General features: G+C 42.0%; 1 protein-coding gene across 16 annotated transcripts in view; it reads left to right on the plus strand.

The window, feature by feature from the left end:
- The window catches only part of ptprt (protein tyrosine phosphatase receptor type T), a 487,625-nt gene that overhangs the window by 397,942 nt on the left and 63,253 nt on the right, over positions 1–26,430 (plus strand). For 7 of the 16 annotated variants that reach the window (XM_071386649.1, XM_071386662.1, XM_071386666.1 and 4 more), the window contains 4 exons: positions 11,326–11,480; positions 19,650–19,727; positions 20,190–20,225; positions 20,893–20,943. In XM_071386649.1, the coding sequence (XP_071242750.1) occupies positions 11,326–11,480; positions 19,650–19,727; positions 20,190–20,225; positions 20,893–20,943 (320 nt within the window). Of the gene's footprint in view, positions 1–6,283; positions 6,314–11,325; positions 11,481–19,649; positions 19,728–20,189; positions 20,226–20,892; positions 20,944–26,430 lie in introns of all 16 variants that reach the window. The other 9 variants (XM_071386656.1, XM_071386708.1, XM_071386771.1 and 6 more) reach the window with 5 other exon arrangements.

The raw sequence follows: 26,430 nt of genomic DNA on the forward strand, positions 1-26,430 counted from the left end.
CCCACCGTCAAACATGGAGGTGGAAACATTATGCTTTGGGGGTGTTTTTCTGCTAAAGGGACAGGACAACTTCACCGCATCAAAGGGACGATGGACGGGGCCATGTACCGTCAAATCTTGGGTGAAAACCTCCTTCCCTCAGCCAGGGTATTGAAAATGGGTCGTGGATGGGTATTCCAGCATGACAATGACCCAAAACACACGGCCAAGGCAACAAAGGAGTGGCTCAAGAAGAAGCACATTAAGGTCCTGGAGTGGCCTAGCCAGTATCCAGACCTTAATCCCATAGAAAATCTGTGGAGGGAGCTGAAGGTTCGAGTTGCCAAACGTCAGCCTCAAAACCTTAATGACTTAAAGAAGATCTGCAAAGAGGAGTGGGACAAAATCCCTCCTGAGATGTGTGCAAACCTGGTGGCCAACTACAAGAAACGTCTGACCTCTGATTGCCAACAAGGGTTTTGCCACCAAGTACTAAGTCATGTTTTGCAGAGGGGTCAAATACTTATTTCCCTCATTAAAATGCAAATCAATTCATAACATTTTTGACATGCGTTTTTCTGGATTTTTTTGTTGATATTCTGTCTCTCACTGTTCAAATAAACCTACCATAAAAATTATAGACTGATCATTTCTTTGTCAGTGGGCAAACGTACAAAATCAGCAGGGGATCAAATACTTTTTTCCCTCACTGTATGCTGAGCACTTGTTAGCTGCTTTTCCTCCACTCTGCGGTCCATCTCATCCCAAACCATCTCAATTTGGTTGAGGTTGAGTGATTGTGGAGGCCAGGTTCTAATGCAGCACTCCATCACTTTCCCTCTTGTTCAAATAGCCCTTACACAGCCTGGAGGTGTGTTGGGTCATTGTCCTGTTGAAAAACAAATGATAGTCCCACTAAGCGCAAACCAGATGGGATGGTGAATCGCTGCGGAATGCTGTGGTAGCCATACTGGTTAAGTGTGCTTTGATTTCTAAATAAATCATGGACAGTGTCACCAGCAAAGCATCATCACACCACCTCCTCCATGCTTCACGGTGGGAACTAGACATGCGGAGATCATCCGTTCACCTACTCTGCGTCTCAGAAAGACACTGCGGTTGGAACCAAAAATCTCGAATTTGGACAGAATTTCAGAAGACAGAATTTCATTGGTCTAATGTCCGTTGCTCGTGTTTCTTGGCCCAAGCAAGCCTCTTCTTCTTATTGGTGTCCTTTAGTAGTGGTTTCTTTGCAGCAATTCGACCATGAAGGCCTGATTCACGCAGTTTCCTCTGAACAGTTGATGTTGAGATGTGTCTGTTACTTGAAAACTTAAGCATTTATTTGGGCTGCAATTTCTGAGGCTGGTAGCTCTAATGAACTTATCCTCTGCAGTAGAGTTATCTCTTGGTCGTCCATTCCTGTGGCGGGCCTCATGAGAGACAGTTTTGTCATAGCGCTTGATGGTTTTTGCGACTGCATTTTAAGTAACTTTTAAGTAAATTTTCCGTATTGACTGACCTTCATGTCTTAACCCTTGTGTGGTGTTCATGTTTTTGTTATTCACCCAATGTTCGCGTGTCTGATGGACCCATAACATTATTGTTTTTAAAACATTACAGCCATAACAATTTACGTAACAATAGTTCATTCTTAGATGACTTAAATCAATTACAAGCAATATAGACAGCATACATGGTTAATATTTGCCATTTACCTCTGCTAGATCACATGTATCAATAAAAGTGCTATTTGTTTTTTTAAATAACATTTATAATCCAGACATGGGTGGAATATCATTGAAACAAGGTTTTCATCACTATTGATGTTTTATGTTTTGAGCTGAACAAATTGGAAGGACAATTTTTACATACAGTATTTTATGGAAATGATAAATGAGCCCCATTGAAAACAAATTAAGACCGGGCAGAGTTTGTGTGTTGCAAATGAAATTTCTTGCACTTGATGCATATGTACGGTCTTCCTGTCCTTCTTGGGTCCACACACATCGCAACGCTTCTTGTTGCTACCGGCTGCAATCTAGAATTATGCAAACATTTACTTCAGAAATTTTACTGACATCTCACTCACATATATAATTACAGCAGGCCAAGGTAGTAGAGTCAGACACACACACATGCAACAACATCACTCTCACTTACTTACGGTATTGGAGTTGTTGGTTCTGTGGGTCGGTGTGGATTGCACACCAGCATCCTCCTGAATCCTCCTCGCGATGGCTGCAGAAGCTGGGTTCCTTGGGATATGTTGCCTCCTCTGGATTTGAGGTCTTACCAATGCCTTGCCCATCTCCTCGAGAAAGAGCCGTCTCTTCTGGAGCTTCCCTCTCTTCCAATCTGGGTTCAACGCCATCCAGATGACAAACGCGTTGTATGCCGAGATGTCCAAGATGTTGAAGAATATCGCAAGTGACCAGTGTAGAGTTGTCCTTTTGCAGCTGTAGCCAATCAACAGCTTGTCTAAATTGTCCACCCCTCCTTTTGTGGCGTTGTAATCCATTATGATTTCTGGTTTTTGATGTTCCTGGCCACAGATTATCCCATCCCTATGCTGCGTACTCATGAGTATCAAACTGGTTCCTTTATTTGGCACATAGGACACTAGGTAGGTGTCAGCTGTGAACGCAAATTTAGAGAAATTGATAGGCCTGTTCCGTGTATTCAACAGCTGAGGTGGTAACTCTGGCTTGTTTTTTCGTACTGTTCCTACCATCGTCAGCTTCCTCTTAAGGAGCTCCTGTCCCAGCTTGTATGAAGTAAAAAAGTTATTGCATGTGATGTTGTGGCCACTGAGTCCCTGTGTCACTTCCAGGACAACCCGAATCCCTTGGTTCTTCTCAGGGGCTCCTCTATCTCGATTCCTCGTATACACTTGCAAGTCCCACGCATATGATGAAGCAGCCCAGATCTTGATTCCATATTTTGCGGATTTAGACGGCATAAGCTTCTCATCAACAGTAACGTTGGGTCCAGGGTCGCAAGACAGGGGCAGGCGGTCCACCCACTTGTCCCACACTGACCTGCTTGCAACTAACTTGTCTCTGTCGCCAAGCTGCTCTGGTGTCTCGGTTATCAAAGTGGATAGTCCTGGAAATGTGCAAGTTTTCCAGAGACATTGTTGCACGGAAAAGTTCTCTGCCGGTTTCTGCATCCCACAGGGATTCTGTGGATTCCCCATTGGGTCTGAAAACACCAGCAAGGATAAGAACCCCAAAGTATGCATGTAATTGAGTTTGGTCCACTTCATTCCATCTCTCTCAGAAAACATTCCTTTCCTCCAAATTAGTGCAGTCCAGGATCATTTTCTGGATGGTGTCTGTGATGAACAGTTCAAAAGAATACTTTATGTCCTGCACATGAGTAACCGCCATCCGCGTCGGCCATGGATGCATCCTTATTACATTAGCAGCCATGCGGGGTGGCTAATTTCTTGGGCAAGAAGACCATTCAATTTCACTTTTCTTTTTTTTTTACATCCATATTTCTCCTCCTGCGGGCTGCTGATGAGCTGGCTGCTGAAGGGCTGGTCCTGGGTCTGGCTGAGGGTCAATCTCATCCTCTTCTTCCAACTCACTGTCAGACTCCGAGTTGACAGAGATATGATCCTCATTTGTGACTCACCACCTGGATTTGGTTTTATGTAGCACAATTTGAAATTGTGTTTTTACATTGGATGAAAGTAAACTCAGCTACAAAATGGTATATCATTCACTGCATTTTTGGAACAATGGGATAGTTATTCTGCTTTGAAAGTTGATTAACTTGTAAACTCACTTTTGAGAAAATGGCCTTTACTGACACCGGCCATATTCAACGGGTGTTGTGCACTTTAGCTTAAGACATGTAGCTAGGTAAACAACGTGTAAGATCACACACGTAACATTAGCTAACGAGCCAGCCGTCTAACATTAGCTAGTTAAACAACAATGAACATACATCGTTACTACCCTGCATGAATCAGCTGTGAGCTAACCAACCAGTTTCAATGTTAGCTAGCTAACGTTAGGCTCTAACTAGCAAAGCAAACGGCTCTGGGATACGAATAATAACGTCATACAGGTAAAGTTAGCTAGGGAGCCAGCCAGCTAATGTTAACTAGCTAGCTAACGGTACACTTTAGCTTGAAATGAAACCACTTTCTGTCAAAATTAGAAACATGTCATATCTGAAAATGTAGCTAGCTATCTTACCTGTATACATCATCTCGCATGATGGACGTGTCTCCCTGTCAGGAATGCCATACCACGGTTGCCCTTAGTTTGAAGATAACCCGGAGACAGGTGACAGGTGATTTCTCCATCTCTTTAGCTATCATACTCTAATTCCACTGATTTCAAAACTCGATCCTCCAGAAAGTGGAGAGTAACACTTATGCAGCTCCACTACACTATACATTTTTAAAGCCGTGTTCGACAGGATTGCCAACAGACTCCCCAACTAAAATAGACAGAAGCCTTCAATATGGTAGACCAATCCGAACCTCTCTCAGCATGTCCAGCCCACTCATTATCTCAGCCAATCATGGCTAGTGGGAAGGTTGCTCACTTTTTTCTGTGGTTTAATCAACAAGGCTCGTAATTTAACAATTTTATTGGTATTTACAGATGGCATACAAGTTTGTTATTAAGGCACATGAAAGTTCACATGTTCCAGAAGGCATTTCTGCCAAAAAACACATTTGGATAAAAATAAAAACTTCCTGTGAAGTCGTGACTTGCGCATACGCCTAGTTTCTTGAAACGGGTCACATATTCGGAAAATTCTTAATTTTCCAAAGTGGAAGACGTTCCTTCCGCACTCTTTTCCAGCTACAATAGTCATTTACAACATTAACAATGTCTACGCTGTATTTCTGATCAATTTGATGTTATTTTAATAGACAAATGTGCTTTTCTTTCAAAAACAAGGACTTTTCTAAGTGACCGCAAACTTATTAACAGGACTGTCAAAACAGAGGAAAGGATTGGAGGCTAATTTTCCATTGAATCAAATACTATATCTGACTGCAGAACATACAGATCTATTATGTTGATTATATCTTTTAAGACCTTGGATATCTACACGTTTTAACCACCACTGGGTTTTTCCCAGTGATAGGGGCAATTGTCAAAATTCCATGGCCAAGTCAACTGAAATCAATTCTGTATTTGGTTTGATGTTGGATGAAGGTGATTTGGTCATTTAAAAATTGTTTTATAATTGCCCCTTTCACTTCCATTGATTGTTTGCTACCGGTGACTAAAGTTAGCTGAAGTTTGTGCCTGTTTAAAGAAATCTACTTTTTCGATTGAGGAACCATCTAACACCAAGTTGTAAAATTCTGAACTTCCTGAACTGAACCTTTGTGTAGTAAGTGGGTATCAATTTGTATAAAAAAAGACTATGCTAAACACATTGCTACTTATTATGAACAGACTAGGGTTGTACTGAATGCTGTAGGTATTTGTCACACATTTACTAATTTGATATATCTGATGTCAACACGTTTGGGAACTACAAACCCTTAAAAGAAACAACAGATACCATCTGCTTTTCAGTCTCATCTCTGCTTGCTAACTCCTCACTGCTCGCTGCATGTCATTTGTGAATGTTCTACCTCTCAAAAGAACCCTTCCTAGAGAAATCCAACAGAATGCATGCACACACACGCAAGCACACTCTAATTTCAACACTCAGGTTTGATTTAGTTCCTAAAGCAGTCAAAGTGTCAACAGTAGCATCGCTTTCTCTTTCCATCTCACTAAACAGAATGGCAGAACAGTATGTCATTAAAACATACCCCCTTCCTCTTACTCCCACTCCTCCTCCCATCCCTACTCTCCTATTTTTGTTTTCCCAGCCACCCACTGTCTGTTCAGACAATTCCATCTCTCAAGGAGTTTCAATTTTATTGGGAGCCAGATGTGCTATTTCTTCTTTATATGCGGGTGAATTATGTGTATTTTTTTCTTTGATGAAATGGCTGCAGGGGTTTGAGTAGCGTACTGTTGGTTATATGTGCAACTGTATAGGAGCACCCAAATGTCCAGCCTTTACTATAGACTGGTGGACCATAGGCACATGCAGAACTTAATGGGAAGGTTGGTTTAACTAGTATTAGACTGTAGACAGACAGACAGACCAAAAAAAACAGGCCAGCAGCAAATCAATGTCTTTAACCCGTTCTTGACATTTTTCTCCATCAGCTCTCCTTGATGCGGATGCTAAAGAACTAACTAATGTAATCTGTTTGTCCTTTTTTGGGTGCTCAATTTTGTCCCACTGGTCTACCTTCATGTTTCAGAAGAAATGCATATTCCTACTCTTATTACCTGTAAGTAGCATTTAAGGAAAGACCCTTTCCCAATTTTGATATTTATCTTTTTTATTATCCTTGTTTCTCAATGTTCTTATATTACTAAACCACTGAGCCTATTTTAATTCCCCCTCTTAGCCCCATAGACATACACTTGTTCAGTTACTGTTTATGGAACAAAATTGAATACAACAGACTCTACAACTAGAGAGTTAGTGTTAATGTTTAGATCTAGGGCCTTTTTCATGGCCAGTTCTTCAATACTACATTTTTTTCTCAATCAGAAATGCCATGGTGGACAAAGCATCTCAACACCTACAAAAAGAACGTCTTCAGCCATGTATAATGTTTTGTAACTTGTCCTTTGTAGGCATTTTTTGAGGGGGAGTCAATAACAAGCTGTGCGTGTATATTATACTAAGCATCAGCCCAGGACTTAGCTTATAGCTTCAAATGGTCAAATAGTGTTTCTATGGAGACCTTTAATTTTTTGCTTCATGCTGCAAAGAGATTGCACATCTTGTTTGCCGTCTCTAACGATTATTACTGCTGCTAGTTGAAAATAGTTTCCCAATTTCTCAAGGATTTATGTAGTTTATATCTGCATGGTGCAAAGACCACTTTCCTGTTTTAAGCAAAAATGCTTAACTGCAGTAGACATATCAGTGTTCAGTTCCTAACATAGCAAAACAGTAATCATGAAGACTTAACTGCCAGAAATCTTGAACCCTCAAAGAAATTACTACTTTACGCTTAATATATGCAATTAAATTGATGGCTATTACAATGCCGGCTATATTTCATAACGGATGAATTGTTTAGTTTGCTTATTGACGAGTGTGCAGAAGCATGGATCTGGGATGTTTCAGGCATTTAAAGGGTTTTGGAAAACACAGTTCTGCAGCTGTATGTATTTTTTTCCTTGAAGCTCTTGAAATGTTGATGCATTTGATGCATCCATTCCCAGCAGCCGTTGCCTGGAGCTTACTCTTGAGCAGCAGTCTTGCAGGTTGAGTAGGAGGCCCACAGGCTAGTAAAGGCCACAACACTGAGACACTCTTCTCGGACGTGTAGTTGAAAAAACATTTTCCTATTCACATGATTAATATTGTTAACAATATCAATGCAGTCAAGCCTTTCTCTAATTTGAGCCTTCTCTTTGGGGTCCTACAATAGTGTTTCACAGAAAAAAATATACTAGCCTCAATCTTTGTACTACTCTGAATTTTGTAAGCCAGTCTTTGCTTGAAAAACAGCCCTAAAAACTATTTGCATCACCCATTCTGAGGTTTCAGTCTTACTTTCCAATGCCAGGAGAAGTTACAACACAAGAAACTTAATTACTTACTTACTTAATTCACACACTAACTCTTTCCAAAAGGCATTCCTTCAGACCTCTATTTATCCCTTTCGTGTGTGTGTGTGTGTGTGTGTGTGTGTGTGTGTGTGTGCGCACGCAAGTGACTGAGTGAGTGTTGCATGTTAACCATGCTGTGAAGACCCATCCGCGTCACCCATCCCGCTAAAGCGCATGCTGACTTACTCACCTCACCCACACGGCTGGCCGCTTACTCACTGTCTCTCAAAGGAGTTTTGTAATGAACATTTTCAAAACTGAGCTGGATATGTTTCTCGGTGAGCACACTTCATGTCCTGCATATGCATTATAAGACTAATGTAATATAACTGCTTTCCTGTGATAGAATTGAATATTAGAGTTTTACATTATAATTTGTATGATGTGACGGATGTCAGAAGCAGATGAGATCTGATATTCGTGTATGACCAATGATAACACATTTGTAATTTATTTTGTTTTATAAGGATCTTGTTTAGCCCAATGACTAATCTTCCAAGAGTCCTAAGAAATGTTTAAAAAAACAAAACATACAGAAATTAGAAAAACAACAAAAGCAAAGTAAAAGCACAAAAACACAAAAGAACCACATTCCTATTACCTGTACATATTACGCCTTCCCCTCCCCCACATACATACATAATGTGCACATATGAATTGAAGTACAACATACAGTAACATATTGAGAGCTTGCGACTACAATAAGCTCTTAGAACCACTCTAGTCGCTCAATACATTTTATGAATTAATCTCTTAAGACAACTATTTGGCAAGTTTTTTTTGGAACCTTTTGACAAGGAGTTCCAGGACTCCACTGCCCTGAAACTAAAAGCTATTTTGCCCATCTCTAATTTGAGTTTTGGTGGGTTGCATGTTTCATCACAATATTGTTTTGAATGTTCATTTTGGACTGATGCCCGACTGAGCATTCTACTCAATGCATCGTCAATGAGCGCTGATTAAGATTTCATCACAAGTGCATTACAGTGGCTTGGAAATACAATGGCATTCAAAAGGAGGCTAATAATTAGTAGGACAAGCTTTTGTCATCATTTTGATGTCACCAGATTGACTTTAGATGCAGTATAACGCTAGCTAGCTAAGATTGAGGGGAGTCCACCGGATTTTAGCTAGCTAATGTTAGCATATTTTTGACGAACTTTGCTAGCTAATAACAACATTGTCATCTGTCTAAAGTAAATTTGACGACATGATAATGCTGGCAAAGTTGTTTCCTACAAAATATTTGACTACTTTAGCAATGCCATCGTAGTTAGCCTCTGTCCAGAATGACGGGGCTTATCACCACTTTAGGGCACCGCCGATAGAGGGCGGCTTGAGAACGTTCATACAATGGCATGCCACAAGTGATGGAGGTGCAACCTATAAATAGCAAAGCCAGTGCCATAAAGCACAATATGATATGCAGGCCATCCTCAGTGGGGTAACCTTACTTTTAATGAAGTGTTGGTTTGACATTCATTAAATATGGATTATCTTTACTCCATTGCCACTTACCAATATGCAAGGAATTTGTCATTTAAATTAGTCTATTATAGGAATATCCAATAGGCTGAAAAATTGAGAGAACTCTTGTAATTAGGAGATATTGCTGACCTTTCGATGGCAGGAAGGGAAGTGAGAGGATTCTGAGCACTGATTTGTTATGATAAAAGACAGACAGACATGATAGGGAGGCCTCCTGGCCTCTTAATCTATACATCATTACATTATAGAAGGTTCTTTATATGATGGAAGCCTAGATTTGGGAATGGTGTTGTGGGAGTTTGTGTAGTTAAATGCACATCACTTGTTTTAAGAAGTGCTGGGCCAAAGACAACTTACAGATGAAGTAGGGTCCGCACACATGACAGGTTGCCATTGTACATAAATAATAATTAGTTCTGAATTGACATACCTGTATAAATGAAGGTAAATAATAGCTCCACTACATACATTTTATTGGGCTAGTTCAATATTTAAAGATTGGATCAAAATAGTATGCTCGCCTAATAGAATGTGGTGGAGCAATCATGTTTAGAGCCAACAGAAGGCCATACAGACAGTGCAGAGAGGGAGAGAAGTCAGACCCATAGCAAAGAGGACAAAATGGTGTGCTGCACACTAGAGAACAGGGCATACTGTGTTAAAGATGATATGTGGCCTTACTGCTGTCTCTCTTTTTCTCTCCCTCACTACATCACACCTTCTATTCCCTTTCTAGTTCACTCCCAATATCTCCCTCTCCCTCTATCTGTCAGCCTGTTAGAGTATATTTCTTTCTGCCTCCATCATTCACTCTTTTTCTTTAATACTAGAGCCCCATGTCCTCATCTCTGCGACTCTTCTTTTTTTCTTCCACACCACTACCATTCCTCCTCTGCCCACTTTCAAAGTAAGAATAGCACTATAGCCACCAATCAATACTTGAAATTTGAAGCGCAGCTGTACAAGTACATTGTAAATTGGAGGAAAGGTCTGCCTGAAATAATGATGTCAAAATGATTACAGAAAAAATATTTCAGAGGGCTCTTTCCATGACAGCAATGTAAAAGCACATCACATGTCCACCACACCCACTACCTTCACACACATACAAACACAGACACACAAAGACGCTCGCTCGCACACACAAACAGCCAGCAATATCAGACACAGCTCCTTATTGCCACAATATTAAGACCTGGAAACATAATTGGAAAAAAGTGGAGGTGCCTACAGATCTGACCCTTCTGTTATTGCTTCTTGACTGAGGTTTCGCCGATGCAGCATTTGCCTCTGTCCTCAACCCCAGCTGCTGAGGAAGCAAAGGATCGCATTTGTTTGCAAATGACTATCACGCCTCCATATTCCACAAGGCCTGCCCTCTTTAAAGACAGCTCATAAATGACAGCATTTCCTTAACTAATTCTGTTGAATGCATTTACCTACAAGAGCTAAAGCATCAACCTTAGTCCTTCCAACTGATTTTCAAGGAATATGTTTTTGCGCAACGCTACAGTATAGTCATCAACAGGCCTTACACAGACCTACACCTTTACAATAACGGAAGCCTTGACTAAGTGTTCAACTTCTGAAGCCTACTGCAGTTATTAGTCCATCTGAAATGAGTGAGGTCGTTATAGAGGTTACATTCTGTAGTCTCAAACTGTTCTTTGAAATAGACTGACTTACAGTGAAGTATTTGTTAGAATACCGTTCAAGCTCAAGTAAAATGGTAAGCTACTGTTGCTTTTTACGCATTCAGAACTGTCAAATTAAGTTCCTGATTTGCTTTGTTCCACATGGCAAACTTCTGACTTTGAAATCCACACGTTTCTTTATAATATCATTGAGACATCCCAAAAATATTATTGGCCAAATCTACCATCAGTCACTATGACTACGAGGTTTTTATTCCCCAATCACAGTCCAGAAATAGTGATCTCACCACATGGAATAAATCACTGCAGATTATTGAACAGAATGCATTCTCTTTTGCCTGAAAGGCACCAAATTAGACCAAATGATTTAGTTACAAAATACTAGATACTGAACAATGTGTAACATGGCCACTCTTCACTTTTTACTCCTTTACCTTTTATAGTGTAGTACAAGTCTGTTGTATGATGTGTGTACTTCAACTGCACCATTGTCTCTGAGTGACACTGTTTGTTTTGGGTGGCGGCTGAAGGAAACTGGCCAAAAAACAGAAGGAGACGGCCAGCAGCAGCAGCACCCAGAGGGAGATGGGGCTGGTGAGCACGGCTGATAAGAGCACCACCAAAGTCAGCACTCTGCACAAGGACGACCCCTTCTCCACCAGCAGCCAGGACATCAACGGTTTCAGTGAGTCAAATAGGACCTACTACCAAGATTGCAAAATTCCCGAAACATTCCCAAAGTTCCCCAGAAGTTTTTCAGAAATCCCAGTTCTGGAAATCTAACTGGGAATCCTGGGAATTTTGCAACCCTTCCTACTACTCTGTACCAATTCCTGTCAGTCCTAGCTTGTTTTTCTCTCCTCTCACTTCCTTGTGTTTGAATTAATCTCTTGATACCCCCTGTTCCACTCCTATTTCTCTAATTTAACATGCTGTTTAACATGCTGTTTCCTTTGCCTGGAGTTTATTTCTCACTGAATCTCACTATTTGTGTGTTGTTCTGTTTTCTTTGGTAGTTATCTCCTTTAAAGGAGAAGTTTACCCAAAATCCTGAAATTTCCAAGTGATTCCATACATTGAAAGTAGTTCAGTGGAGTTTTTGTCCTCTCCCCCTCTCTCACTGTAGTGCTGTACTGAAACGGCTACAAAAACGGGTCACGTGACTAGCATTGCTGGGTCCAGGCATTGCTGGATCCAGGCATCACTTTGATCCGTTGCCAGTGAATTCATGAATCAGAAATTAGTTTTTTATTGAAAGCGTGCAGCTGAAATAGCTATTTTTGTCAAAAGTACTATTGGTTTTCAGTCAGGAAATGTGTACTTTTCCACCTAAAACATTTATGATTATTTGATATCAGTATTTTATGTAGCAGACTGCCACAGCAGCGGAGATGGGTAACAACTGCACATGTGGGGGAGACCCTGCTATGTAGAAACATTATAGATATGCCCTTATATGGAGCTTGATGTCACAGATTCAAGTTTCGTTGGAGTAAGCAGGAGCTGGTGCAAAAGTTGATAGTTAGGCATATCATAGTTAAAGTTAGTTATGCAAAGTGGGAAAAGAGATGGCAGCAATAGCAAGGTGGTGTTCGGTCCTTGGCTGCACTTTATACAGGAAATCAAGGGAAGAAGGCACCAAATGTCACTGTTTTCTGCTAAAAGATGGAGAGATGCAGAAGATGATTAGTAGGAATTCGAAATAGTAAAGACGATGTAAATACTCCTGCAGCCAACCTTGCATCACTGCGTGTGTGTGTAGCAAGCACTTCAGCAACAATGGCCATGAGCGCGATATGCAATCAGAAATTATGGGGACAGAAAACCGAAGGATACTAAAAGATACAGCTGTTATTGTATTTACATGGACTGGATCTGGCGCAGTGCCAAAATACAAAATAGAAAAGTGACAAAGCAAGCGTATGGAGGTTCAGTGCATTCTGGAAGTATTCAGACCCCTTGACTTTTTCCACATTTTGTTACATTACAGCCTTATTCTAAAATTGATTCAATTGTTTTTTTTCACTCATCAATGTACACACGATACCCCATAATGACAAAGTAAAAACAGGTTTTTAGACATTTTTGCAAATGTATATACTTTTTTGGGTGGAAATATCACATTTACATAAGCATTTCAGACTCTCTACTCAGTACTTTGTTGAAGGACATTTGGCAGCGATTACAGCATCAATTCTTCTTGGGTATGATGCTACAAGCTTGGCACACCTGTATTTGGGGAGTTTCTCCCATTCTTCTCTGCAGATCCTCTCAAGCTCTTGTCAGGTTGGATGGGGAGTGTTGCTGCACAGATATTTTCAGGTCTCTCCAGAGATGTTCGGTCGGGTTCAAGTCCTGGCTCTGGCTGGGCCACTCAATCAAATCAAATGTATTTATATAGCCCTTCTTACATCAGCTGATATATCAAAGTGCTGTACAGAAACCCAGCCTAAAACCCCAAACAGCAAGCAATGCAGGTGTAGAAGCACGGTGGCTAGGAAAAACTACCTAGAAAGGCCAAAACCTAGGAAGAACCCCAGAGAGGAACCAGGCTATGAGGGCTGACCAGTCCTCTTCTGGCTGTGCCGGGTGGGGATTATAACAGAACATGGCCAAGATGTTCAAATGTTCATCGATGACCAGCATGGTCAAATAATAATCACAGTAGTATCTGCTGTCTCTAGAGAGTTGAAAACAGCAGGTCTGGGACAGGTAGCACGTCCGGTGAACAGGTCAGGGTACCATAGCCGCAGGCAGAACAGTTGAAACTGGAGCAGCAGCACGGCCAGGTGTACTGGGAACAGCAAGGAGTCATCATGCCAGGTAGTCCTGAGGCATGGTCCTAGGGTTCAGGTCCTCCGAGAGAGAGAGAGAAAGAAAGAAAGAGAGAAAGAGAGAGAGAGAATTAGAGAGAGCATACTTAAATTCACACAGGACACCGGATAAGACAGGGGAAATACTCCAGATATAACAGACTGACTCTAGCCCCCCGACACAAACTACTGCAGCATAAATACTGGAGGCTGAGACAGGAGGGGTCAGGAGACACTATGGTCCCATCCGATGATACCCCTGGACAGGGCCAAACAGGCAGGATATAACTCCACCCACTTTTTCAAAGCACAGCCCCCACACCACTAGAGGGATATCTTCAACCACCAACTTACCATCCTGAGACAAGGCCGAGTATAGCCCACAAAGATCTCCGCCACGGCACAACCCAAGGGGGGGCGCCAACCCAGACAGGAAGACCACGTCAGCGACTCAACCCACTCAAGTGACACACCCCTCCTAGGGACGGCATGGAAGAGCACCAGTAAGCCAGTGACTCAGCCCCTGTATTAGGGTTAGAGGCAGAGAATCCCAGTGGAGAGAGGGGAACCGGCCAGGCAGAGACAGCAAGGGCGGTTCGTTGCTCCAGAGCCTTTCCGTTCACCTTCACACTCCTGGTCCAGACTACACTCAATCATATGACCTACTGAAGTGATGAGTCTTCAGTAAAGACTTAAAAGTTGAGACCGAGTCTGCGTCTCTCACATGGGTAGGCAGACCATTCCATAAAAATGGAGCTCTATAGGAGAAAGCCCTGCCTCCAGCTGTTTGCTTAGAAATTCTAGCGACAATTAGGAGGCCTGTGTCACTCAAGGACATTCAGAGACTTGTCCCTAAGCCACTCCTGCGTTGTCTTGGCTCTGTGCTTAGGGTTGTTGTCCTGATAGTAGGTGAAGGTTCCGCTCTGGAGCAGGTTTTCATCAAGGATCTCTCTGTACTTTGCGCCGTTCCACTTTCCCTCGACCCTGACTAGTCTCACAGTCCCTGCCGCTAAAAAACATCCCTACAGCATAATGCTGCCACAACCATGCTTCACCGTAGTGATGGTGCCAGCTTTCCTCCAGACGTGATACTTGGCATTCAGGCCAAGGAGTTTCATCAGACCAGAGAATCTTGTGTCTCATGGACTGAGAGTCCTTTAGGTGCATTTTTGGCAAACTCCAAGCAGATTGTCATGTGCCTTTTACTGAGGAGTTGTTTCTGTCTGGCCACTCTATCATAAAGGCCTGATTTGGTGGAGTGCTGCAGAGATGGTTGTCCTTCTGGAAGGTTCTCCCATCTCCACAGAGGAGCTCTGGAGCGCTATCAGAGTGACCATCGGGTTCTTGGTCAACTCCCTGACCAAGGCCCTTCTCCCCTGATTGCTCAGTTTGGCCAGCTCTAGGAAGAGTCTTGATGGTTCCAAACTTATTCCATCATTTAAGAATGATGGAGATCACTGTGTTCTTGGGGACCTTCAATGCTACAGACATTTGTTGGTACCCTTGGCCCAGCTGGAAAAGGGATTCGTCTCCAATTTGTTTTTGGAATACAGATTTTTTTTTAGGACACCAAAGTTGATATGGGCAGCAATACCCCCTTGGTCGCTAAAGCAGACACATTTCTGTAAGAAATGTAGTCATGTATTCAACTGATCTACAGCACAACCATTCCTCATTCATGGCATTACCACAACTGCACCACCTGTCTGTGTTGATCCTGGGGGTGGGTTTGGGCTGTGGTCCAGCTACTGTTACGGCTTCAGCTAGAGCGGCAGCAGCCATCTGAAGCTCAGTTTGTCTCAAATCTTTGTCCGAATACTCAGGCTCAAATAAATACAGTTCAACGACACCATGGGCGCACCTCCAGTGGTTTTCTTCATCACTCGCAAGTTTTAATCGTCAGACATATTTGTAGGTCAGCAAAAAAAATGAATAAGGGCACAAACTGCCATTTATACATAGCGGAGATTCCCCCAAGAGCGCTGTGGCTGTCGGTTACATAAAATAATGACCTAAAATAATCGGAAATGTTTTATGTAGAAAAGTACACATTTCTTGACTTAAGGATCGGACCCATTTTTCCATTTTCACCTAAAAGGACATACCCAAGGATATGCATATTCTTGATACCCTTTGAAAGCAAACACTTTGCAGTTTGTGGAAATGTGAAATTAATGTAGGAGAATATAACACATTAAATCTGGTAAAAGATAATACAAAAAAAATGCGTTTTCAAAAAAAAAAAAAAAATGCAAAAGAAAGGCCATAAATTGACATAGGAGTTTAGGCGCCACCAGATGGCAGTAACGTTTGTGTGCAAAGTTTTAGACAGATCCAGTGAAGCATTACATTACTGCACAGCATTTTGAATCAATTCTGCCGAATTGGTCAATTTATACATTTTCAGGTACATAACTATAGAGAACATACAAACATGATATGGTAATAAACATTTAAGTTTACAAACTCCCAGGAAGGTCATACATGATGGATAATTAGCTTTCCTACAGAAAAGATACAACTTCACACATCTAGATGGCGGTTTGGGTGTGGGGCCAGAAACAGCAGGGGTTCAAACTGTAGAACCCAGTTCCTACATTTGAATATAAAAAATGATTTTATCAAACAAGTAAGGCCTGAATCCAGCAACGGCAAGAGTCACGTGACCCGTTTTTTTGCAGCTGTTTCAGTGCAGCACTACAGGGAGAGGGTAAACTCCACTGAACTAGTTTCAATGTATGGAATCAATTGAGAGTTTCTGGATTTTGGATCAACTTCTCCTTTAAAGTCTCCTTTGTGTGCTTATTTGGTCCCTACATGATGATTAGCTAGGCAGCTGTTGGTAGCCTTCTGTCATTCTCACTGCCATTGCACAATACTGGTCGACCATATTCATGTACAGTGCCACATATGGAGCAATATTTCAGCCAAAAACCACAGTGCGCTTACAAATAACTTAAATTCAGTGTAATATTAATCCACCAACTTATTATAGCACTGTATACAAGGTCCTTAGGCACCCACCTAGTAAAAGCCGTAAAGACCATGAGTGGATACCAATTGCTCTTTTCCCAAAGGATTCCATCTTATTCCAAATCAAGTTACTGTAGCATCTCCACTGAATATACTTTTCAATAAGACACTTCAGAGAAAGGCGAGTGGCATTTTGGCCATTTTTTCTGAGCTGTAAGTGGGGTCCAGCCTGCTGTGTGGCAGCAGTAATTAGGAAGGCCCTTTCAGAAGCTTTTTCTGGGGAAAATGTCACACTTTTTTGAAAGTTCGGGTCAGCTGGAAAACAAAAGTCTCAACTAATATATACAGTAATTGCCTTCACTACACTGTCCATACTTCAGCTCTGCATCTAACCCAACTAAGAAAATTCCCTAATAGCGTTTCAAACTTTAGAAGAAAAGGAGAATGTACCATGCACGTTATCGAGGTGTCGATTCAGTGAGAAAACAAGTCTGTATTTTTGTGTGGAAATTATCCAACCATTATGTAGAAATTATGTTAAAAATAATAATAAACTACATTTATCAATCTGACTCCCAATATTATGTGAATAAATGCAACAGCCCTGTACGTCACCTCTCAGTATGATTATAATGAACATGTGAACATTATACATGAACAACTTGCGCTGTTATGCAATCATTATGAGACTAGATAAAAACAGCTAATCTTGGCGACCGATGTTCTAGCATTAATTTGAGGCAAGCAGATCAGAGTTGTCAAGGTGGTACCCAAGCATGTGTAGTATATAACAACTGCCAAATGACCTACTCAATTATTAACGTATAGTCAATCAAAGAATTACTCTGTAAATCGAGGAATGCATTTATTTCAATTCAGCTAAGATAATTTATTAGTCATGAAAGAATTAACACTCAATTACTGTGTACATGAAATACATGATACATTACAGATTAACTCTGAGTAAATTACTATCAACAATAGGCTTAATACTTAACGTGGTTACACGCGTCTTCAGTTCAGAATTGTTATATATTTTTGTATTTTACCTCCCTTTTCTCCCCAATTTCATGATATCCAATTACAATCTTGTCTCATCGCTGCAACGGGCTCGGGAAAGGCGAAGGTCGAGTAATGCATCCTCCGAAACATGCGCTTCTTAACACCCGCCTGCTTAACCCAGAAGCCAGTTGCACCAATGTGTCAGAGGAAACACCGTTCAACCAACGATTGAAGTCAGCCTAAAGGCACCCGGCCCGCTACAAGGAGTTGCTAGAGCGCAATGATCCAAGTAAAGCCCCCCCCCCCCCCCCCCCCCCCGGCCACACCCTCCCCTAACCTGGACGACACTGGGCCAATTGTGCACCGCCCTATGGGACTGCCAGTCTCGGCCAGTTGTCACACAGCCTGGGATCGAACCCGGGTCTGTAGTGACACCTGTAGTGCCTTAGACTGCTGCGACACTCGGGAGGCCCACAAATTCACTGTCCTTTTAACCAAATTCAAGCAGAAACTCACACCCAACCTGAATGAACTTTTCTTTGCACTTTGCTAGTAAAATCTAATCAACTCAATTTAATCAACTCAAAGTAATCTAATCAACTCAATTTAAATGATAGGAGCGCACCCCTGTGTCGCGCCTTCAATGATCTATCCACTGTTCAACGAACAAAATAAGTTTCCCTGTAACAATAAATTCATAGCACTTACAGTACAATAAAACGCATAAAAATGCATAGCTCTTTATGAACTCTTGAAACATTCCAAACATAACAATTTAATTCACACAGTAACATTCATTTCCTCAATAAAAGTTTTCATCAGTCTTCACACCTCCAACGCTGTCTGTGCTCCCCCCCCCCACCCCACCCCACCCCCAGAGAAAACCACAAATAAGGTGTGTTTGACCCCTGTGATAGCCCACAAATGATCAGCCATCCAAACAATGTCATAAATAGTGAATGAGTCATCACGCTGGGCTTCAGCGCCTGCAAGTTGCTAGTCGCGAGTATCACCTTCTCTTATCTTTCCACTACAAGTCCATCATTACCTGTATTGTAATATTTGGTCATCATGTATTGTCTGCTCCCAAATTCTTATTTTGTTTTCTGCTATAATTTTGGGTAAAATCCATAATTTTCCATCTAGTTTAGTCAAATCAATGACGAACAGTCTCTTGAGACGTGACAACAACAAAAAATCCCTGCTCCATCACATACATCTATGTATGCAAAGCCTCCAACACAGAATGTTCTCCCTCTCATATCAGTATTCTTCCTGTACAACACCTTGTTCATTATTCCACCCTATAATTATTTCTTTATTAATGTGGCCATCAGAATAGGACAGTTCCGGGGGTGTTGGGCACAGGTTATGCCTAATGAGAAATACCAAGCATGGAGATCTAATATTTACACGGACACGGTGAAATAACCTTTTCTGTTATTGCATTAATGTGAAACATCCTTTGCTAGTATCTAGGCTATATAGCTGTGAAGGCACTTTTCACACGCAGGTAGTAGAATAAAGTTGGCTATATTAGCATACAGTATGAATAAGGGTTAGGGTTTATATTTGAGCAGAGGCGATACTCAGTTGTGCATTAAAATGTAAAGTACTACATAGCCGTATCTGCAATACCTTGTGGTTCACCTGAGCACATGCTCAGAGTGAGATCGAGCTAGCCTGTGGGAAAATGGTCTGCATAGCAGTATGTAATATCACGTAATGATTACTGTAGAAACTCCATGTGTCAGAATCCCATGGGCATTGTTCAACGTTTCATGTAGGATAGGGCTGGTAGTGTGAGTTGTTGAAAGGGAGAATTCATGTCTTTTACCGTTTGGTGGTATAACGTGCACCCATCCAGGTCTGTTCACCTGTGGTACATTTTCTCTGTCTTACTGTAGTGGTGATAGTGGGCTAATGTTCTGTAGACCCGCCTTATTTTAGTTTGATACAGACCCATCTTGTTTCTGTGTAGAGATGGTGTCTGGATATTGCATCCCGTTTGCTGTGCTGTTGTCTTCAAAGTCTTTAACATCTCCCCCTTGTATTTCTCCCCTCAGCATCCCCCTCTCCCTGCTCCTTCTCTCTGCAAGGCAAAACGCTGCAAAGCAAATCCCTCTTGAATTCCTACTACTCAGGTACAGCCATACCACTCTGAAGAAGCCTGCTTTGTAGTGAATCTACATAAGGCAATGCCATATTGCTCTTTCAGGTCTCTTCAAAGTAGAACATGTTGAGAAATCAATCTGAAGACGGGATACTTGGTGGAAATTGTTTGACGCTTGGAGAATTCATTTTCGCAGGTTGGCATTTGTCATGAATCTTGCCCTGGAGGCAGCTCTTCAGAGTGGTCACTAACTGGCACAGCCACGAAGTCAATAAAATCTGATTTTAAACCTAACCTTAACCACACTGCTAACCCTAACCTTAAATTAACGAATTAAATCATTCGTTTTTAGGACATAGCAAATTTTGACTTTGCAGGTCGCCCATCTAGTGGAAATCACTCAGTTCTGCCTCCCAGGGTGAGATTCATGACAATAAACTTCAATGTGCTCCATATTCACTGTCTTCTTTCCCTGTGTCATTCACCTCTGTAGTGTCGAAGGAGCCAGTCCCTGCAACAGCATCAATTGGTAAGTATCTCCTCTCCATCTATTCTTGCTTCTCCTTCCATTATCTTGCTTTTACTTATCTTGTTATTTAGATATCTGGTAATGGATTTAACATACACAAATTCAATCCAAACATGTTGTTCACGTATATGTCAAATTGAAGACCATTCACTGAGATAATAAATCAAAACAAACAGCACGTTAGCAGGATTCTACAAAGTTACTGTAACGTACTATCACTACTTATTCAACACAGACAGCACTCTCCCAGTCTCAGGCCATGGCCATGCTGCTGACCCAGGGCAGGCTGTGAAAGGTCTAATGGAGGTCTGCTGTGTCATGGATGCCACTGCCTATAATTACAGTAAATGCACTGGAGTGTAATGAGAATCACATATAGTGTATTGCAACCGGTTGAATATTAATGCTTCGATTTGGGAAAGCTTTGAGAGCAACATCACGGATCATATCTTGCCCCTTCAGTTTACGTACAGCCAGATTGAAATGCCAAATCCATTTCCAACATATCCTTCTCGAAGCAGATTGACCACCTCTTTGACAAGTAGATTTGCTGCAAACTTAAATATGTCAAGTGTTTTGGTAGAGTTAGCTCCACTCTCAACTGTTTCTCCTCATCCTCCTCAAGTCAAATGGCACCATTTCATTGGTTTATGTGCTCCATTTCTAGTAGGTGGTTCACAGATTTCCCACCCGCCATTGGTCAGCACCTGGCTTCATGGTAGGTATTTTGTTTGGTCTTAGTCCAATTCTTGTTGATAACTTTTGTTTAATGGGGCACATGTTTTGTCTGCCCCCTGGGGTCACAGAAAGGTACTGCAAACACACTCTTTGATCTTGAGGCTGTCTGTAAAATAGACTTTCCACTGACCTGTGGATGTTCAAAGGGATGGAGTGGAACTCAGCTGGGTCCTGAAGATGTTTTACTCTGAGCCCTCATTCTCAGGACCTCGTTTTTTACACATTCAGCATTGTTATTCCTGCTTTAAAAGTAGCCGTCTGAGCCCCTCATTCTCACAATCTTGTATATTCTAAATGGTATCCCCTAAAACTCCTAGAGAGTCCTTGTTTTCCCAAATTCATAGCAACCAAGTGGAACTACCTGTACTGTGATTTTAATCTATTCAAGTGTTTATATTAAAGTCACCAAGACAGGGAAGGTCTGAGCCCGCCATATATCCTCTCCTCCAAAGCTGGTTGGAGTCCAAGTGTACCTTTCTCAAGCACTGTTGGCCGACAAACCCCCTTCTTTACTGGCCAGGGGAGAGAAAGCCAGCTCTAAGCAAACAGAGCCCAGGCAGGGGGAAAAGAGTCTTGTCAAACATTACAGGATGCAGGGAAAGGCAGGCAAGCAAGCAAGTCCAAAGCATCTGCAGCATTTATTGATTTCAGCAGTAAATCTGTAAATTGCCCATAGTACATGCCATAATCATCAAGTTTCACAGTCAGTAATTTAGCTTTGCCTATTCATTCTAGCCTGACCGGCTACCGCCAGGCGAAAAAAGGCGAATAAATAGAGATGGAGAGGGAGAAGCAAGATGTCTTAGTGTGGAGGAAGGAGCTTTAGAAAATCAATGCTCTCATGCAAAGCTAGGCTTAGCTGTTTTTGTATATTAGTCTGGGTTTTGATGGCTTAGGTGTTTCTTTTGCGATGCAAATAGGCATCATTTTTTTAAACGTTACATTCCAATCAGTGACGCAATTTCATTCACTGTCTGAGAGAAAGCATGAGATCACAGCTGTTTCATGTACATGCACATGCTTAGCTAGTAGTAGTGTGGCCTTGAGTCAATTCACTGGATATTGATCATAGGCCAGTTTATAAAGTCCTGTGTAATATATTTAGCTGACACTGCAGGCAGGCCATTAGATATGACCGATGATGCTGTACATTTCCATTTTTCCTCCCCCCTGCCTCTCTATCTCTTACTTAGTTATAGGCATTTCAGTCGCTCTGCGTGTGGGCTAGTTTCTTTAACGTTACTTGCTATCAGCACCAGAGGTATCAATGCTTCACCAGAAACCGAAGAAGACCGACAGCTAGAGGCGGGATAGAGTCTGTCTTCTGGCTGTGGGCTGTCAGGCAAGCTGGACGGACTGACTGGATCAGAGGACATGGTGAGCAGGATTATAGGTCCTGCTGAAGGGAAGGCTTCAGTTTCACAGGTGGTGGAGAACTTTGAGGGGTGCAAGGGAGAACCAACTCTGGGACTGGCACAGTTCTCTTGTTAATCCATCACCAGGAGCAGAGTCTCAGCTAGCGAATACTGTTACATTTGGGAGTGTTGAATGAACACTTTTTTTTTAATTAGCGTATGCAAAATGGTATTGATAAGATATCCATTAGTAGAGTAGATGCCTATACGCTGCCAGCAGACATGACTTAGTTTAGAATGCATCTATCCTCTTGCATAATTTACGCCATTCACATCTCTAAATGCAGCATATACTCTATATCTGCCAAAAGCAGAGGAAGCTAAAGTTCTTAATTTGCATTGGCTTAACTTATAATGCCATGTTTGAACACATAAAACAGGATGGATCCTGGTTCATGTTAAAAGAAGGGGCTAGGTATATTTGGTTCCAACAACTCTTAAATGTTCCTAAGGGTTTTAGAGAATGACTAATTTCTACACTTGGAAAATCACTGCACATTATCTCAAATCTTCTCCAGCTATATTTAGTCTTTAGAATGGAGGTACATTTTAGGTAATTTCAAAAGGAATTATGTTGTCCCCGCTCAAAGAGCTGTCCAATGTATTTTTGTATGGATGGTAATTATTGCTAATGGTCAAAAATGGTTGTTTAGTGATAATGTTGCACTGCCGATAATTGAGCACTAATCATTAGTCTGCTCCTCATGGAAGTACTGCACACTAAAATGGCAAAATTACTTTAAAGGCAATGTCCTTTATTAGAAGAACTTCTGCAAAATAGGATGTTCATTTTGAAGTATTTCTTTTCTTCCTATATGTCTCCACATTATCTCTGAGCATCATGTTGGGCTCAATGTTCTACCATATTGTGACACAGCTGGTAGACGCTGCGAAGGTGTGAGTCAATATCGCTTTGTACACCTAAATAGAAAGTCAAGCTGTCTTGAGATCAGGGACTCTCCCAGACCGTATCTTCCAACACTGTTAGAAAAATGATTGGTAGTGATCTCTTTTTTTGCTAGGACATAATAATATTTCTCAGTATAGCGTTTTACGAACCATGCACCCTTGTAACATGAGCCAAGCTGTCCTCCCTCCCTTCACAACAGAGCAATATTCACAACAGAACCCTGCTCTCTGGGTAACCTCTTTATGTTCTTTATATATTTTCTGACATGTTTGAAGTAAAGAAAGAACAGACGTTTCCAGAAAGGGGATTGATTTTCACTTGACTCTTTTAACATAAAATTAAATTGTAATTGCCACATGCTTGGGCCCTTCCCAACAATACAGGGATTTTTTGTTGTTGAAATAATCAAAAAATAATAACGCAACGAATAAATACACAATGAGAAACGATAACTTGGCTATATACTGTACACTGGGTACCAGTACCGAGTCGATGTGCAGGGGTACGATGTAATTTAGTTAATACTTAATGTACATTTAGGTAGGGATGAAGTGACTAGGCAACAGGATAGACAAACAAAGTAACAGAGCATGTGATGAGTCAAAAGAGATAGCGCAGAAAGGGTCAATGCAGATAGTCTGTGTAGCTGTTAGTTAACTATTTAACAGTCTTAGGACTTGGGGGTAGAAGCTGTTCAGGGTCCTGTTGGTTCCAGTCTTGGTGCATTGGTACCGCTTGTCATGCAGTAGCAGAGAGAACAGTCTATTACTTGGGTGGCTGAAGTCTTTGACAATTTTTAGGGCCTTCTTCTGACACTGCCTGGTATAGAGGTCCTGGATGGCAGGGAGCTCAGCCCGAGTGATGTACTTGTTGTCAGATGTCGAGCAGTTGCCATACCAAGAAGTGATGCAGCCAGTAAAGATGCTCTCAATGGTGCAGCTGTGTAACGTTTTGAGGATCTGAGGGCCCATTCCGAATCTTTTCAGGCTCCTGAGGGGATAGAGTCATTGTCATGCCCTCTTCACGACTGTGTTGGTGTGTGTGGACCATGATAATAACTTAGTGATGTGGACACTGAGGAACATTGATGGGGGCGTGCTCAGCACACACGTTTCCTGTAGTCCGTGATCAGCTCTTTTGACTTGCTGATGTTGAGGTTGTTGTCTCTGAACTCCTCCCTGTAGGCTGTCTCATCGTCGTCGGTGATCAGGCCTACCACCGTCGGGTCATCTGCAAACTTAATTATGGTGATGGAGTCGTGTGCGGCCAGGCAGTCGTGGGTGAACACGGAGTACAGGAGGGAACTAAGCATGCAACCCTGAGGGGCCTCTGTGTTGAGGGTCAGTGTGACAGATTTGTTGTTGCCTACCCTCACCACCTGGGGGCGGCCTGTCAGGAAGTCAAAGCATTTCATGGCTACAGATGTGAGTGCTACGGGGCGATAATCATTTAGACAGGTTACCTTGACGTTCTTGGGCACAGTGACTATGGTGGTCTGTTTGAAACATGTAGGTATTACAGACTGGGTCAGAGAGAGGTTGAAAATGTCAGTGAAAACACTTGCCAGCTGGTCAGTGCATGCTCTGAGTACACGTCCTGGTAATTCGTCTTGCCCTGCAGCATTGTGAATGTTAACCTGTTTAAATGTCTTACTCACATTGGCTATGGAGAGAGTGATCACACAATTGTCTATAAGAGCTGGTGTTCTCATGCATGGTTCAGTGTTGCTAGCCTTGAAGCGAGCATAGAAGGTATTGAAGTCTTCTGGCAGGCTCGCGTCACTGGACAGCTTGTGTCTGGGTTTCTCTTTTAAATCTGTGATAGTGTGCATGCCCTGCCACATCCGACGAGCATCAGAGCTGATGTAGTAGGATTCAATCTTGGTGCTGTATTGACGCATTATCTGATGGTTTATCGGAGGGCGTAGCAGGATTTCTTAGAAGCTTCCGGATTAGTGTCCCGCTCATTGAAAGCAGCAGCTCTAACCTTTAGCTCAGTGCGTATGTTATCTGTAATCCATGGCTTCTGGTTGGGATATGTATGTATGGTCACTGTTCAGACGACATCATTGATACACTTATTAATAAAGCCGGTAACTGATGTGGTAAACTCCTCAATGCCATTGAATGAATCCCGGAACATATTTCAGTCTGTGCTAGTGAAACAGCCCTGTAGCTTACCATCCACTGGTACTTCCTGTGTGTTTTTGATTGTAAGCAGGAATCAGGAGGATAGAGTTATGGTCAGACCTGCCAAATGGAGGGTGAGGGAGAGCTTTGTCTGTGTGTGGAGTAAAGATGGTTTAGAGTTGTTTTGCTTGTAGTTGCACATGTGATATGCTGGTAGAAATTAGGTAAAATGGATTTCAGTTTTCCTGCATTAAAGTCACTGGCCACTTGGAGCGTCACCTCTAGGTGAACATTTTCTTGTTTGCTTGTCCCTATACAGCTCGTTGAGTGTGGTCTTAGTGCCAGCATCGGTTTGTGATGGTAAATGCACAACAACAAAAAATATAGATGAAAACTCTCTTGGTCTCGAACGATGCTCATCCAGTTTATTCTCCAGTGATTGCACGCTCGTCAATAGACGTGATTAATCGTCAGGTATCCCGCACGCCGGCCTCTAGCGCCGTCTCTTCTTTCTTCAAGTGTCGGGATTTGGGCCTGGTCCGGGATAATAAATGTATTTAGCCTCTGACTCATTGAAGTAGAAGTCCTCGTCCAAATCAACGTTAGTGATAGCAAAAAAATACAGCACAATTGGTCAGGAGCCCATAAAACGAACGCTATTCCTCCAGCGCCATTCTAGTTCAAACATGCCAACGTCTGTGTGTGTCCCGTGTTTCATTTGATAACTCACTTAGCCACAGCATGTGATCACACGAGGCTAGGACCGGTGCTCATGCATCTGTGAGCCATAATAAAAAAGTTATGAAAAGCGTACGTTTTCAAGCAACAAAAAGTTCCTTCCGAGGTCAATAAATCAAATGATTAGCATGAAGATATCTTAACATAAGTTACAGCCAAGCGGAGACACAGTACGAATACATTTCATGGCTGGCTAAATGCATATTTGACCTTTCAATGCAGCCCCAAGCATTAACAGCTCGGTATTTCGGTGGCATTCAATGGGATTGAGTCTG

This window comes from Salvelinus alpinus, chromosome 2 (genome assembly GCF_045679555.1).
Source record: "Salvelinus alpinus chromosome 2, SLU_Salpinus.1, whole genome shotgun sequence".
NCBI lineage: Eukaryota > Metazoa > Chordata > Actinopteri > Salmoniformes > Salmonidae > Salvelinus > Salvelinus alpinus.